Raw genomic sequence first — 16,358 nt, 5'->3', positions numbered from 1 at the left:
GGAGTTATATTCCACCCATGTTGTCAATGTATAGCATAGACTGGTATCCTAATAATTATTATTTTTTTTTTAAGTTATTTGTCTACAGCTACTGTGAAGATCTGCCTGTATGGTATGAAACCCTAAGTAGGCCTAGATTTACTAATCTGTCTGAGACAAAAATGTGCCTGACGTAATGTGCCTGACGTACTGATGTAAGGATCACAGATCAGCTTTCACTTCTTAAAATGAGCTGCAAGACAAAATCAAAACACATTTTTGTTTCAGATAAATTGATAAGCCTGGCCCATAGTTCCTTACTAGAGACGAGCGAACCTCAAGCATGCTCGAGTCCATCCGAACCCCAACTTTTGGCATTTGATTAGCGGTGGCTGCTGAAGTTAGATAAAGCCCTAAGGCTATGTGGAAAACATGGATATAGTCATTGGCTGTATCCATGTTTTCCAGACAACCTTAGAGCTTTATCCAAGTTCAGCAGCCCCAGCTCATCAAATGCTGATCGTTCGGGTGGACTTGAACCCGAACCCGGTTCGCTCATCTCTATTCCTTACACAAATGGCTTGTTTGCCTGTTCTGGATACAGTAGGATGTTATTACTTAACACTACAGAGCTATTTTTTTCATTTAGGGAATCAACTGCAGAGTTTGAAAGGAATACTCAGATGAAAAGCTTTATTTATCTTAATTTTTTTCAAATCAATTGGTGTCAGAAAGTTATAAAGATTAGTAAATCACTTTTTAAAAAACCTCACACCTTTCAGTACTTATCAGCTGCTGTGTGTCCTGCAAAAAGTGCAGATTATGTTCCAGTCTAAGGGTACTATTACACGGAACGATAATTGGCCTGATTCGGCCGATTATCGCTCCGTGTAATAAATACAACGATCATCGGCTGATCATTGATATAGGCTTGAACCTATGACTGTTGGGCGCCGACCGCGCATCGCTACGTGTAATGGCCGTGCATGGCCGGCGACTGTCCATATACATTACCTGTCCAGGCTGCAGGGCTCCTCTTGCGGTCTTCTCCCCGGGTCCCACGCGCTCCAGCTTCACAGTGGCCTGTCTGAGCTGACAGGCTGCTCAGCCAATCACTGGACGGGATCACTGTGGCCAGTGATTGGCTGAGTGGCCACACTGAAGCTGGAGTGCACGGGACCCTGGGAGAAGCAGAGCGCAAGAGGAGCCCTGCAGCCTGGACAGGTAATGTATAAAGTAAAAGCAAGGGCTGCAAGGACATCAGTAACAATGTAATAATACCCTAACACAGTGCTCTTTGCTGACACCTCTGTCCTTAGTAGTAACTGTGCATAGCAGTAACAAATCGCCATAGAAATCCTCTCCCCTTCCCGGACATATAGCAGCTGAAGACTTTAGATTTTAAACAGAAGTAATTTACATATTTATATAATTTTTTTACACCTGTTGATTTGATAAAAAAAAAAAAAGTTTACATTTTTTTTTTTTTTACTTTGGTCACCATCTAAATAGGAAAGAAATTTATAAATTGACAACTGGGCGTTACCATTTAGAGTTGTGTCCCCATGTGCCATGACAGTATACAATTAATGCTGAAAGGGAGAGTCTGTGTAGGGACCCACCCTAATGACAAAGGGAATAGTAACACCCAGAGGTCAATCTACCTCTAAATTTCTGAGAGGGATAATAGAGACATAATTCAGGTGTAAGAAAAGCTCATCCAGATTGGATATTTTAAGGGAAATTCAAGTATTTAAAATTAGAAATCCATATTAAGGTGTTGAGAGATTTTATCAATAAATCCAAACCTAGCAATAAAATTAACATGATAAGAATGTATTGTTTGATCAGACTAAATTAAATAAAAATACATTTAAAACAATGAAATGAAATCCATTTTCCTAATTAGAGATAAGCGAATTTACATTATAAACGAAGCGAATCCCTTTGTTAATTCGGCTAATCATCCTGCTGCCTTTGAACGCTGAGCCGCTATGGTCCGGGTGCCTAGAACAGTTGGATCCTGTCCTGGGAAACTGGGAGAAGTTTTCTAGAACTAGATCCAGCTTTTCCACACACCCAGAGCGGAGCTGCACAGAGTTCAAAGGCAGCAGGCTGATAACCCGACTGCCGAGCTAATGAAGCGCTTCGTTTATACTGTAAACTCGCTCATCTTTAATCCTAATGCTAAGGTCAACTATATTGTTTGAAATCTGGAACATGCTAAGACGACAAATGATCGTGTTAAAAAAAAATAATAATAATAATTATATTATAATTTATATTATATCTGTGATGTCAAGGCAGTCAATTTAGTGTCTAAAACTTGTCAAACCATTAAAAATAAAGCTCCCTCCTACTTTCATTCTGAATAGAGAAGACCTTTTTTTTTCTAGCCCATTAGACAACATAGCTTACAAAATATATACATACATCTCATTAAATTAAAACTACACCACCAGGGCAAATATTAAATGAACCCACTATCCCTAATGGAGAAGAAATTATTTCCTACAGCTACTGAGTCACTGAAATTAAAAAACTGTTCTTGTTGCAAGCCCCAGTCTCCTTCGTCGTCGTCTTCTGGCTCCGCTTCTAAAGGATTTCGTGCATTTTCATACAAAAAAACTTGTTCATCCACGTGAGCAGGGGGTAACCTATTTCTCTTTGCATTTACAAAATTCATTGATGAACTAAAGAGACGTTCGGGGAAGACTCTTGTGGGAGCAATGCACCAATATTTTTGGAGAACCTTTGGTAGAAGAGGAAATAACGCCATACGATCAGACCACCATTTTAATGGATCCTCATTTAGTCCAAGAACTTTTTGGGATTTAAAATTGCTCAACTCCTCAACCACTTGCGCGTGGCATTCTTCTTGGTCTTCAGAAGGTCCAGACTGGCAGAAAATTTCAGCTAGCATATTGTTGATGCTGCTTGAAGGAGGAGGAGTAGATGACACCGCTAGTTTTTTCATTGGAGGCTCCTCAGGAATTGTAAATACTTTATCCTCAGATCTTGAAATTTCCTTACTTCTGTCCAGCAGGGTCTTCGCTTCTTCAATGACACGATTTTCAACCTGAGAACGTTCAAATGCAGACAAGAAGGGTAGTCTTTTGTACCTGGGATCCAGAAAGGTTGCGACATTTAGGAACATATCTATTTCTGGTGACTGCTGATATGTAGTTGACAAAACTTTGGCAATCACTTCCTTGGCCATGCTGATTTCCTTTAGGTCCGTGTCTTTGATATTCAATGATGTGTTAAGTAGCATATGAAGAAGAGGTTTTACCATACTTATAGTGGGATATTTGGACATCGACAACATTTCTACAACTTGTTTAAAAGGTTGCAGGAGATCAACAAGGCCTTCTATTGTATTCCACTCATTAGCTTCTAGCATGAGATGATGGTTATTACTATCCTCAACCAAAACACTGGCTATGGTAAACTGCTGTTCCTTAAGGCGCTGTAACATTGCAAGTGTGCTGCCCCACCACGAAACACGGTCACTTATGAGCATGCAAGAAAGCAAGTTTTGCTGTTTTTGTTTCTCACAAAGCATGTACATGGCAACTGTTGACTGCTGAAAATATTCCACTAACTTTCGACACCGTAAAAGAAGTCCTGAGAGTTTTGGGAGTTGAAATGCTTGGTGTATCCCCTTATTAAAAGTCTGACCCACACAAGGCATGTCTATCGGAATATCCAGGAGAGAGCAGGCCTTAATAATGTCTTTACTATAGTCAGTGGTAGCCCCGAACACTTTAGTGCTGATCCCCCACTCAATAAAGGTTTCATACAGTACTCTAGTAATTGCTTCTGCTTTGTTTTCCTCAGGTACTTCAAGGGTTTTCAAACAACGGGAGCCAATGGTAAAAGAATGAGAAATACTAGTAGTCAAAAAGTGGACAAAAAGAGTTACATACGACCTGTTTTGGCTTTCACTTTTCCACATATCAGTGGAAATGCCACACCACAAAACGTCTACCAACTCTTTCAGTATGAGATCTCTTACAGTGTGGTACTTCTCCGGCAACAACCTGCTGCAAATGTATTTCCGGCTGGGGACTTCATACCTAGGATCTAGAGTTTTTAGAAGAGATTTAAAAGTAGGCTCATCCAGTATGGAGGCAGGAAACATACCATCACATATCAGATTGACTACGGCGGACGATAGCTCAAGCTGTTTCTTGTCAAATGTATGACTGTTCTTCATTATTAAAGTTTCCTGGACAACTTGTTGAGATGTTTCCGGCTTAAGCTTTGAGAAAGCGGTGGCGAATGCTTCTCTCATTTGCTCTGTGTTGCTTTTCACAAATTCACAAAACTCATCGGGGTGATTCTTCTCAAGGTGGTAAGAAAGATTGGAAGTGTTCCCAGAATATGCGATCTGAGCCATACAAATGCGGCAATAGATCTTCTTCCACTGCATGATGCATCCCTCAGCGTTTGTGTCAAACCCAAAATATTTCCATACTTTACTCTTTGCTCTGGGATGTGCAACAAGCTTAAGGTCAGACGGTATGACTTCATTGTTTTTAACCTCCATTATGTTGCAAGCGCCAGTCTTCCGTTAAGACTTCACTCATCAATGAGTATCTGCTAAAGGCAGGAAGACAAAAATGAGGAAGCAAAAAATTATCACAAGGAATACTTTATATGCTACAAATAAGATATGATATAGTTGTACTGCTTACACACGGTTTCACCGATGGATGCTACAAACAATGCTAATGGATTTGGATTACAAACTGTCCTGGACGGAATTATGCTCGTAATCCAAGGCACCACTGTATATATATGTGTATAAACACACATCTCTATAGCCCCCAATGCAATAATAAATGTGTGTGTGGGGGGGGGGGGGGGCTGAGGACACGTTTAGTATAATTATTAAACCCTCCAATTATAGCTTTTAACTCTTTGATCACAGTGACTCTATGGAAACTGCAGTTAGTGTGTTTTTTTAATAAGCCTGCACAATTAGGGAACACTTAAAGGGAAACCGGCAGGTTAGACGAATCTGACCTGCTGATAGCTCCCCAGTGTGAACAGGCCCCGAGGATGAAGGTATGTCTCTTATACCCACCAGTGCAACTAACACTAAACAATTATGCTCCTTACTTGGCCGATTACCGACCGCTCAGACCGGGAGATGTTGAAAGATCCCAATTTGTGTAGCGACGGTCTGCATGTCTCTTTGCCTATCAATGACCCCGGCAGAGCACGCTGACAGGCAGAGAGCCGTGACTAGTTACGGGCTAAACACCACCCAGATAACTAGTTCCCACCTTTCTCCTTGCCGAGACTGCCGCATTAATAGACATTTTGCTGGGATATGAAGTTACCAAAAAAGGGGTCTCCTAACAACATCATAGGCACTGCTGGGAACTTAATCAGCCCAATTGTGCTGATTGGTTCCCTTTAAGTTACAGAATTTAAGTATAGTCAACATAAAAGAATAACATTAAATACAGAGTAATTTATATGTACTCCTAAAACTGCAACAAAAATATCTGTTGCATAAAACAAGACCTTGTACAGCCATGTCAATGTAAAAAATAAAAAGCTTTGGCTACTAAAACGCAAAGGTGAAACAATGTAAAAATGCTCCTGATCATTAAAGGGGTTGTCCGGCGATAAAAAATTATTCACAGAATAACACACATTACAAAGTTATACAACTTTGTAATGTATGTTATGTCTGTGAATGGCCCCCTTCCCCGTGTCCCACCACCCCCACCCGTGTACCCGGAAGTGTGGTGCGCTATACATTACCTGTCGCGTGCCGACCACGGTCTCCGATCGTCACCAGTGACGTCTTCTTCGGGAGGCCAGCGGATCTTCCCGAGTGCCGGCCGCCCTCTGCAGCGTCATCCGAAGCTCAGCCGCGATTGGCTGAGCATAACTGTGCTCAGCCAATCGCGGCTGAGCAGCTGATGACGTGGCCGCGTCATCAGCCGCTCAGCCGCGATTGGCTGAGCACAGTTATGCTCAGCCAATCGCGGCTGAGCTTCGGATGACGCTGCAGAGGGTGGCCGGCACTCGGGAAGATCCGCCAAGCTCCCGAAGAAGACGTCACTGCTGACGATCGGAGACCGTGGACGACACGATATGCGGTGAGTATAATGCACCACACTTCCGGGTCTAGCGTGGGTGGGGGGAAACACGGGGAAGGGGGCCATTCACAGACATAACATACATTACAAAGTTGTATAACTTTGTAATGTGTGTTATTCTGTGAATAATTTTTTATCGCCGGACAACCCCTTTAAGGCCGTTCAGACCCGGTAATAAAGGGGTTAAAGGGAACCAATCACGCAGAATATGCCCCTAATGATAAGGAAACGTGCTGGTACATTACCCAGCACGCTTCCCAAACATGCCCCTGTACCCTCTGTACCCTCCTTGATTACACCGTAATCTTACTTTTCCGAAGTCCCGCGCTGTATGGTAATTAGCTCTAAGTAGTCACGGTGGGCTGAACTAGTCACGGTCCTGGGCGTAGCTAGGCACGGTCCTGGGCGGTTTTGAGTGCTCTAATCACGCCCAGAGGGGCGTGATTGAAAGACCTGCCCTCCGATGGCGTCACCTCCGGCTTGCATTCCATGTCAGCGGCGTTGCAACGTCTTCAGCAAGCCGCGCATGCGCAGTGCATCAGCGTCTTCTCCTGCCATACTGCGCATGCGTGGCGTGCCGAAGACGTCGCCGATATTTAACGCAGGCCAGGTGTGACATCAGCGGAGCGCAGGTCTTTGAATCACGTCCCTCTGGACGTGATTAGAGCACTCGAAACTGCCCAGACCGTGACTAATTCAGCCCACCGTGACTACTTAGAGCCAATTACCATACAGCGCTGGACTTCGGAAAAGTAAGATTATGGTGTAATCAAGGAGGGCACAGAGGGTACAGGGGGATGTTTGGGAAGCGTGCTGGGTGATGTACCAGCACGTTTCCTTATCATTAGGGGCATATTCTGCGTGATTGGTTCCCTTTAAATTATCCTGCACTGCTTGTTAGGATATAAAGACTCTGGAACTATTAGCTCTAAAGGCACAGGAACACCACCTACAAAATCTATAGGCTGAGGCATGGCAGAATGACAGTACACCACAGGGACAATCCATGTGTCATAATGGGGTGAGCAGGGGAGTCCCTGTATTTATCTCAGTGCCCACAATGTTACAAGGTCAATGCCAAACATATAGGTCATCATGTGGAAGGGGACCCCCTCCTCAAATACATTCTACAAGACAAGAGGAAAAGGAAAGTTTGCAGCATCCCAAGGATTATTCCTTTATTGATCGTCCATGTTCACAGCTTCACCTATGTATACGGATGATCAATACGACAAACATCCTGCTGGCTTTACTGGATTGAGCAGCCTCTTCTTTTCCATTTCTATTACCAGGACTAATATGGACTTTAGGTTCACACCTGAATCAAAACTAAACATTACAACCACCATGGTGACCTAATATCCGCTCCGATAACCAGGTTTTGTATTGTTTCCATCACACATTCCAATTCCGGACACATACTGTATGTAGTAGATCCTCCTCTCGACTGGGACAATTTATGCAAAAAGTGAAGAATTAAAGGGGTTGGCCACTCTGTAGTAAAATAGTTGAGTGTACAGTATTAGCAAGTGTACTCACTGTATATACTGACAGCAGCTCCCTGTGTACTCACTGTATATACTGACAGCAGCTCCCTGTGTACTCACTGTATATACTGACTGCAGCTCCCTGTGTACTCACTGTATATACTGACTGCAGCTCCCTGTGTACTCACTGTATATACTGACTGCAGCTCCCTGTGTACTCACTGTATATACTGACTGCAGCTCCCTGTGTACTCACTGTATATACTGACAGCAGCTCTTTGTGTACTCACTGTATATACTGACAGCAGCTCCCTGTGTACTCACTGTATATACTGACTGCAGTTCTCTGTGTACTCACTGTATATACTGACAGCAGCTCCCTGTGTACTCACTGTATATACTGACAGCAGCTCCCTGTGTACTCACTGTATATACTGACAGCAGCTCCCTGTGTACTCACTGTATATACTGACTGCAGCTCCCTGTGTACTCACTGTATATACTGACTGCAGCTCCCTGTGTACTCACTGTATATACTGACTGCAGCTCCCTGTGTACTCACTGTATATACTGACAGCAGCTCTTTGTGTACTCACTGTATATACTAACAGCAGCTCCCTGTGTACTCACTGTATATACTGACAGCAACTCCCTGTGTACTCACTGTATATACTAACAGCAGCTCTCTGTGTACTCACTGTATATACTGACAGCAGCTCCCTGTGTACTCACTGTATATACTGACTGCAGTTCTCTGTGTACTCACTGTATATACTGACAGCAGCTCCCTGTGTACTCACTGTATATACTGACAGCAGCTCTCTGTGTACTCACTGTATATACTGACAGCAGCTCTTTGTGTACTCACTGTATATACTGACAGCAGCTCCCTGTGTACTCACTGTATATGCTGACAGCAGCTCCCTGTGTACTCACTGTATATACTGACAGCAGTTCTCTGTGTACTCACTGTATATACTGACAGCAGCTTTGTGTACTCACTGTATATACTAACAGCAGCTCCCTGTGTACTCACTGTATATGCTGACAGCAGCTCCCTGTGTACTCACTGTATATGCTGACAGCAGCTCCCTGTGTACTCACTGTATATACTGACAGCAGTTCTCTGTGTACTCACTGTATATACTGACAGCAGCTCTTTGTGTACTCACTGTATATACTAACAGCAGCTCCCTGTGTACTCACTGTATATACTGACAGCAGCTCTTTGTGTACTCACTGTATATACTAACAGCAGCTCTCTGTGTACTCACTGTATATACTGACAGCAGCTCTTTGTGTACTCACTGTATATACTAACAGCAGCTCCCTGTGTACTCACTGTTTATGCTGACAGCAGCTCCCTGTGTACTCACTGTATATACTGACAGCAGTTCTCTGTGTACTCAATGTATATACTGACAGCAGCTTTGTGTACTCACTGTATATACTAACAGCAGCTCCCTGTGTACTCACTGTATATGCTGACAGCAGCTCCCTGTGTACTCACTGTATATACTGACAGCAGTTCTCTGTGTACTCACTGTATATACTGACAGCAGCTCTTTGTGTACTCACTGTATATACTAACAGCAGCTCCCTGTGTACTCACTGTATATACTGACAGCAGCTCTTTGTGTACTCACTGTATATACTAACAGCAGCTCTCTGTGTACTCACTGTATATACTGACAGCAGCTCTTTGTGTACTCACTGTATATACTAACAGCAGCTCTCTGTGTACTCACTGTATATACCCATGTGAGCCGGGAGACCTGCACGTTGGTACATGGGGCAATATGGTTTGATCAAATTATATACCAACATCCTGGAGTTGGTTTTTTAATTGTAGCTGAGAAGCATTAGTATCAGCCATAAGTGTGAGGTGCAGCGCTATTTTCTCTTTTTGTCCGTATTTCACTGTATATACTGACTGCAGCTCCCTGTGTACTCACTGTATAAACTGACAGCAGCTCCCTGTGTACTCACTGTATATACTGACTGCAGCTCCCTGTGTACTCACTGTATATACTGACAGCAGCTCCCTGTGTACTCATTGTATATACTGACAGCAGCTCCCTGTGTACTCATTGTATATACTGACAGCAGCTCCCTGTGCACCTCATAGAGCTTAAATCAGACTCCCCTCCTCCAGGCTGGGCTGCCCTGCTCTGTGGCGTTTCTGTCCATAAGATGGCTGACATGGAGAAGCATGTGACCATACTTTTGATCCGTAATCCATTCCATACAAAAAAAAAAGGACATGTCCTAGTGCTGACTGTGATTGCGGCACAGATTACTAATAGAAGTCTATGGGATCCGTATTTTTTACGGATGTCACATCCTTAAAAAAACACGGTTCGAATCTGTACAAACTAGGACTTTTCACATTTGACGAAAAACGGATGCAATTGCGGATGCAAATATGGAAGAATACGGAGTAAAAAATAGCATGAGGTTTATGAAACTGGTGAAAGTCTTCCAACCAGGCGCCCAAGTAACATCCAAGTGATTGTATATGTCCTTCTCTCCATATAAATAAATGTGATATATACTTTATATGATAAACACCTAGATTACACAAAGCTATGCAATGAGCTTGTGTTACCTGTATGCCAGCAGATAGACGCCATCACGGTGATCACATGGGGTCTGGCCGTGCTGACAGTAATCCCAATGACTTCCTCTGATAATGAGAATAGGAAAATAGCGGCAGAGCCTACAACTTTCCATATCAAAAATTCACACACCACAAAAAGATTTTAGGACTGTCAACCCTCTCTACTGTCTCAACAGAAGCAGCGACACGTCCTGGTGCTTAATAGAAGGTTGTTCACAACTAATGTCTTAATAGCGACACCTTCTACCACAGCTCCACCCTTAACCCCTTGGGCTCTGTTTGCATAAGCCTATGAGACTCCATTAGCAACACTATATGAATTGACTACCGGAACACTGCTGCATGCAATGCCATCCTTGCTGTCAAAAGTAAACCGAGCAAGAAGGAACCCCTGACGGACACCAGGAAAGGTTAAAGTGACCCGTCATAGTGAGTTGTCAGAGGTTGTTAACAGTGGCAACCTGGGAGCAAAGCGCCAAGTGGAAGCAAGCGAAGAGGAGAAGGCCTTCATTTTTGCTCTCTGTACAACACCTTTAATCTGCTGTGTATTTCATGATGCAGATTTCAGTTGTTTGTTTATATCCAACAGAACTCTCTTTGTCCTGAAACAGCCCCGCCATTGTCCTTAAGCTGCTTATGTAGTATTGCAGCTCGGCTCCACTGAAGTAAATGTAGATTTGTAATACCAAACGCAACCTGAGAACAAGAGTGGAGCAGTTTCTGGACAAAAGTAGCTGTATTTTTTTTTTATCCTGGATAATTCCTTTAAAACTGCACCCCAGAACAGCAGCAGCTCAAAGGGAAAGTGTCATTAGAAAATAACTTATCGTGTATTTTTTTTAGAATTGTTGGTGTTTTTTTTTTTTTTACTATACTATAAAATAATCCTGAAATGTTGCAGTTCTCATTCTCACCACTGGGGCTAGGGCTGGGTGATACCTTACACGCTGCAACACAAAAAAGGGTTAAAGGGTAGACGGATGCCTCTCTGCTCCTGCACCGATAGCCTGAGAACAGTGGTCTGAGGTTGTCCGCAAGGAGAATTATGAGTGGGATTATCTGCTCTTTAACCCTTTCTGTTTTGCATCATGTGAACTTTGTGTCACATGCTGCAGCACACACACGGGGTTAAAGGGGTTATCCAGCGCTACAAAAACATGACCACTTTTGCCCCACTCTTGTGTCCAGCTTGGGTGGGGTTTTGAAACTCAGTTCCATTAAAGTAAATTTTTGGCTTATTTAACACACATTACAAAGTTATATAACTTTGTAATGTGTTTAAATAACCGGTCTGGCCCCCTTCCCCCACTGCACTGGCAGCCTTTTCTCTCCCATGGACCCGGAAGTGAGAGACATCGCAGGACGGGGGCAAGAGGTGACAGAGACGCGGACGACGGGCGAATCGAGTGGAGACTGTCACCGGAGGGATGGTGAATATGGTGTCTGTGTTTTTTTTTCCGGGTCCCGTGGGAATTGTCCTTTAATTGCAAACCGCACCTGAACGGGAAACAAAAGTAGGGGGAAAAGTGGCCATGTTTTTGTAGCGCTGGATAACCCCTTTAAGCAGCTGGACTCTTTTGTGGTCGCAGGCCAGAAGAGAAGGCTGAGACTGTCCAGAAGCCAGGTATGTGTGTTTGTTATTTTACAAAGGGGGCGATACCTACATGGGGGGGGGGTATATTCCTCACAGGGGGTGCGTGAGGAATATAATTTACAGGGTGGGCTAACAGCTGGATGGCGTGTCTACCTACATAGATGCCTAACTACTATATGGATGCCCAGAGAAGACCTCCTATATGATATGGGGGCACAGAGGAGGGATTGTCTACTATATGCAGGCACAAGGCTGCCTGAATACTATTTAGGGGCAAAAATTGGCCATAACTGCTTATAGGGGGGCACAATGTTAAAATAAATACATTTTATTTTTTGCCATATCACTCAGTCTTAACTGTGGCTTAAACTAACCTGTTCTGTATGTGGTGATAAGAGGAGGCAGCAGTAAAGTAGTCTGTACAGCATCATGTGACACCAGTGGATATACACCACCAGTATAAGACAATAGCAGCTCCCTGTGGAATGACCACTTCAAAGGTCACAGAATACACTCAGTAGTGTTTAACAATTATGTCAAGCAGACAGACTGTATTCCATGTCCATGAGTCTTGCTGTAAAGCATGTGACTAAAAACAGCTCAGGCAAGATGGCAATGTACAAAAAAAGTGAAATAAAAATAAAGAAATTAAAAAAAAATTTGAATAAAAGGACAACTTTTAGTATCTGACACATATGTGTGTGTGTGTATATATATATATATATATATATATATATATATATATATATATATATAAATAAATAAATAAAATGTATAACTATAAACATATGGTTATATCAAACAAATATAAACATATGGTTATGGAAACATAAAGCTTGATGTTACCCACTAACTAATGTTAAAAAATGTTTACATAGGGTATATATGTATTCAGAAGAACACTAAAGGTCCTTTTAGACGGAGCGATAATTCGACCGATCGCATGATTAACGATTTTGCATGAATGATGTGTTTTATATAACGATCAGCGTTTAGACGGGACGATACTTCGTACAGAGAAATCATTTTGTGATCGCTTAAGCCTATTTCACACATAGGTCAAATTGTTGACACGGAACGATCTGCGAATTTTTTGCGATCAACGACGATTTGAGAACATGTTGAAAGCTCAAAATGAACGATTTCTCGCTCGTCGCTTGATCGTTTGCTGTGTTTACACGGAACGATTATCGCTCAAATGCGATCGTTATGGTGCAAATTCGAACGATAATCGTTCCGTCTAAAAGGACCATTATGTGCCGTATGCTGCACTATTCCATCCTACAGCCACAGGTGAGGCACAGGCGTACGTCTGTACGGCCACAGGTGAGGCACAGGCGTACGTCTGTACGGCCACAGGTGAGGCACAGGCGTACGTCTGTACGGCCACAGGTGAGGCACAGGCGTACGTCTGTACGGCCACAGGTGAGGCACAGGCGTACGTCTGTATGGCCACAGGTGAGGCACAGGCGTAAGTCTGTACGGCCACAGGTGAGGCACAGGCGTACATCTGTACGGCCACAGGTGAGGCACAGGCGTACGTCTGTACGGCCATAGGTGAGGCACAGGCGTACATCTGTACAGACAAAGGTCCCGTAAGTGTACATCTGTACAGCCATAGGTGAGGCACACCTGTATGCGCTTTTTCCGTTTTACCAATAAAAGTCTATTGGAAAGATTTAAGGGAAAAGTCCGGTAGGGGAAAAAAATCATTACCCGCAGGGGATGGGGGAGGAACATTATAAAGACAGTACACTAACCAGCCCCTGCGCCCACGCTATGCCGCATGCCCGGGCTTCCGTACCCCGCTGGACGTCATCTTCTCCCGGCTTCCGGGTATGTCACGACTTGGCTGACAAGTCACAAACGGGTGTGATTTAGCCCACTCAGCCTATCGGTCACTGCAGCGGTGTCCCACCCATGTCACTGACTGGCTGTGCAGGGCATCTATCAGCCGGGTCGTGACGTAGCTGCAGGGGAGCTAGGAATACTGCTGGCAAGGTCTAGGAGTGGGACGCAGTGATGCACGGCCACCTTCTATATACCTTCTTTATTATGTTACCTCGGCCCAAAATAATTCCCCTGCCGGACTTCTCCCTTAACATTGAATTGATGCCAGTTTGTTACCAAAGTGCACTTACATACTTTTCTCCTCCTTTACGCCATGCTGAACACATTTTAAAAAGGTGTGTCTGCCATATTCACTATCGTTTACAGAGGTAACCGGTAGGTGGCTGCGCTGGATTAGGAGCCCACCATGTGATATGCCATGGCGTCTTTGATGCACCTGATAGTCTACACTCAGGAGATGGCAGGACCACAATATACACAGCAGCCTGTGTGATAGACAACTGCCCTGGGGGCCATATCCTAACTGACCATCCTGCTCTGCCCTGTGCGCCTGCTGGGGGCCATACAATAACTGACTACCCTGTGCACCTGCTGGGGGGCATATAATAACTGACTACCCTGTGCACCTGCTGGGGGGCATATAATAACTGACTACCCTGTGCACCTGCTGGGGGGCATATAATAACTGACTACCCTGTGCACTTGCTGGGGGCCATATAATAACTGACTACCCTGTGCACCTGCTGGGGGCCATACAATAACTGACTACCCTGTGCACCTGCTGGGGGGCATATAATAACTGACTACCCTGTGCACCTGCTGGGGGCCATATAATAACTGACTACCCTGTGCACCTGCTGGGGGCCATATAATAACTGACTACCCTGTGCACTTGCTGGGGGCCATATAATAACTGACTACCCTGTGCGCCTGCTGGGGGCCATATAATAACTGACCATCCTGCTCTGCCCTGTGCGCCTGCTGGGGGCCATATAATAACTGACCATCCTGCTCTGCCCTGTGCGCCTGCTGGGGGCCATATAATAACTGACCATCCTGCTCATTCCTGTGCGCCTGCTGGGGGCCATATAATAACTGACCATCCTGCTCATCCCTGTGCGCCTGCTGGGGGCCATATAATAACTGACCATCCTGCTCTGCCCTGTGCGCCTGCTGGGGGCCATATAATAACTGACCATCCTGCTCTGCCCTGTGCGCCTGCTGGGGGCCATATAATAACTGACCAACCTGCTCTGTCCTGTGCGCCTGCTGGGGGCCATATAATAACTGACCATCCTGCTCTGGTGACGTGGAGACGCAGATTTACCGGAAACAGTACAAATCCTAAGGATAAGTGTGAACTGTGGCCGCTGCTGGGAGCGGTATATGGAGAAGAGCCTGACGGCCACTGCCGGCCGTGTATAGCAGCAGACAGGCCCAGGACTGGGGGGTACACGGAGGCCGACACATGGGGGGCGCACAGGGAGGCACCGGCGGGGGGCGCCCCTCACGTACCCCCTCCTCCCCCGGCGGCCGTGCGTACCACGTGCTGTCCCGAGGAGGGCTGAAGGTCGCGCTATTTCCGCCCCTTCTATCGCACGCTCCCCGCTCTCTCCGCTGTCGTGCGCCCGTCTACCCCCTCACAGTCGTCTGTCGCATCTCCGTACAAGCACAATGGTGGGCTACAAACCTGTCCCGACGTGCGCGCCTCTCGTCACTCTATCCCCGCGCTCTGACGACTCTATGTCGCAGACGATTGGACACAGCCCCCGCTCTCCACAACAGGGTCAGCGAGATATCGCGATATAATGAACGTCATATCTCGACTGCCCGAGTAGCCGCCATGCGAAGGGCGATGACGTCACGACATGGACGATATGCGACATTTATGATCTACGAGTTATAGATCATAGACAACACAGTGATAGATACAGAGCGGCGGGCTTGTCGCCCGAGTCTGACCTGGTAGGAGGAAGGAGCGGCCGAGCAGCTGCTGCAGGACGACTCTGATCGCGATATAATAATTCCGGAGCACCGGCACGATGAGGCGCACAGGCCACATGGCTGCGGATGTGTCGGAGCCGGGGATGGGGCGGGTAGTAGTCTGTGCTGTGATAGTCACACCCCCGGGAACACCCGCCACCGCCCGGGGTGAGAGGGCAGCCCCTGTCCTGACAGTCACCTCTATGGGGGATAGTCACCTCTATGGGGGATAGTCACCTCTATGGGGGATAGTCACCTCTATGGGGGATAGTCACCTCTATGGGGGATAGTCACCTCTATAGGGGATAGTCACCTCTATGGGGGATAGTCACCACTATAGGGGATAGTCACCTCTATGGGGGATAGTCACCTCTATGTGGGATAGTCACCTCTATGGGGCATAGTCACCTGCAGATGTCACCTCTATAGGGGATAGTCACCTGCAGATGTCACCTCTATGGGGGATAGTCACCTCTATGGGGGATAGTCACCTCTATAGGGGATAGTCACCTCTATGGGGGATAGTCACCTCTATAGGGGATAGTCACCTCTATGGGGGATAGTCACCTCTATAGGGGATAGTCACCTCTATATAGGGGATAGTCACCACTATAGGGGATAGTCACCACTATAGGGGATAGTCACCTCTATATAGGGGATAGTCACCTCTATGGGGGATAGTCACCTCTATATAGGGGATAGTCACATCTATATAGGGGATA

At 45.4% G+C, this 16,358-nt stretch overlaps 2 protein-coding genes across 8 annotated transcripts in view; both read right to left on the bottom strand.

The window, feature by feature from the left end:
* Positions 1-15,758, bottom strand: part of DHRSX (dehydrogenase/reductase X-linked) — a 199,697-nt gene extending 183,939 nt beyond the window's left edge. The window contains exon 1 of the mRNA XM_069945360.1: positions 15,616-15,758. Coding sequence (XP_069801461.1) covers positions 15,616-15,715 — 100 coding nt within the window. The 5' untranslated portion in view covers positions 15,716-15,758. The remainder of the gene's footprint in view (positions 1-15,615) is intronic.
* Positions 442-15,702, bottom strand: ZBED1 (zinc finger BED-type containing 1). Of its 7 annotated transcripts, none has more exons than XM_069945356.1 (3): positions 12,177-12,213; positions 10,197-10,274; positions 442-4,584 (listed from the first exon to the last, which is right to left on the bottom strand). In XM_069945356.1, exon 3 carries the CDS (start codon positions 4,529-4,531, stop codon positions 2,450-2,452), a length of 2,082 nt encoding a protein of 693 aa, XP_069801457.1. In that variant the 5' UTR covers positions 4,532-4,584; positions 10,197-10,274; positions 12,177-12,213; the 3' UTR covers positions 442-2,449. The 7 variants fall into 7 exon arrangements, with proteins under 7 accessions (XP_069801457.1, XP_069801458.1, XP_069801454.1 ...); XM_069945357.1 differs by having other exon boundaries at positions 442-4,581; XM_069945353.1 differs by lacking the exons at positions 10,197-10,274; positions 12,177-12,213 and adding an exon at positions 15,616-15,702 and having other exon boundaries at positions 442-4,581.
* Positions 15,759-16,358: the final 600 nt, after the last annotated feature.

This window comes from Dendropsophus ebraccatus, chromosome 11, assembly GCF_027789765.1.
Source record: "Dendropsophus ebraccatus isolate aDenEbr1 chromosome 11, aDenEbr1.pat, whole genome shotgun sequence".
Classification (NCBI taxonomy): domain Eukaryota; kingdom Metazoa; phylum Chordata; class Amphibia; order Anura; family Hylidae; genus Dendropsophus; species Dendropsophus ebraccatus.
The sequence above is the reverse complement of the archived record's forward strand: the minus strand, read 5'-3'. Positions and strand labels throughout refer to the sequence as shown.

What these genes read in the sequence shown, in the direction of transcription:
- ZBED1 (XM_069945353.1), bottom strand. Translation starts at nt 4,531, where the DNA reads ATGGAGGTTAAAAACAATGAAGTCATACCGTCTGACCTTAAGCTTGTT.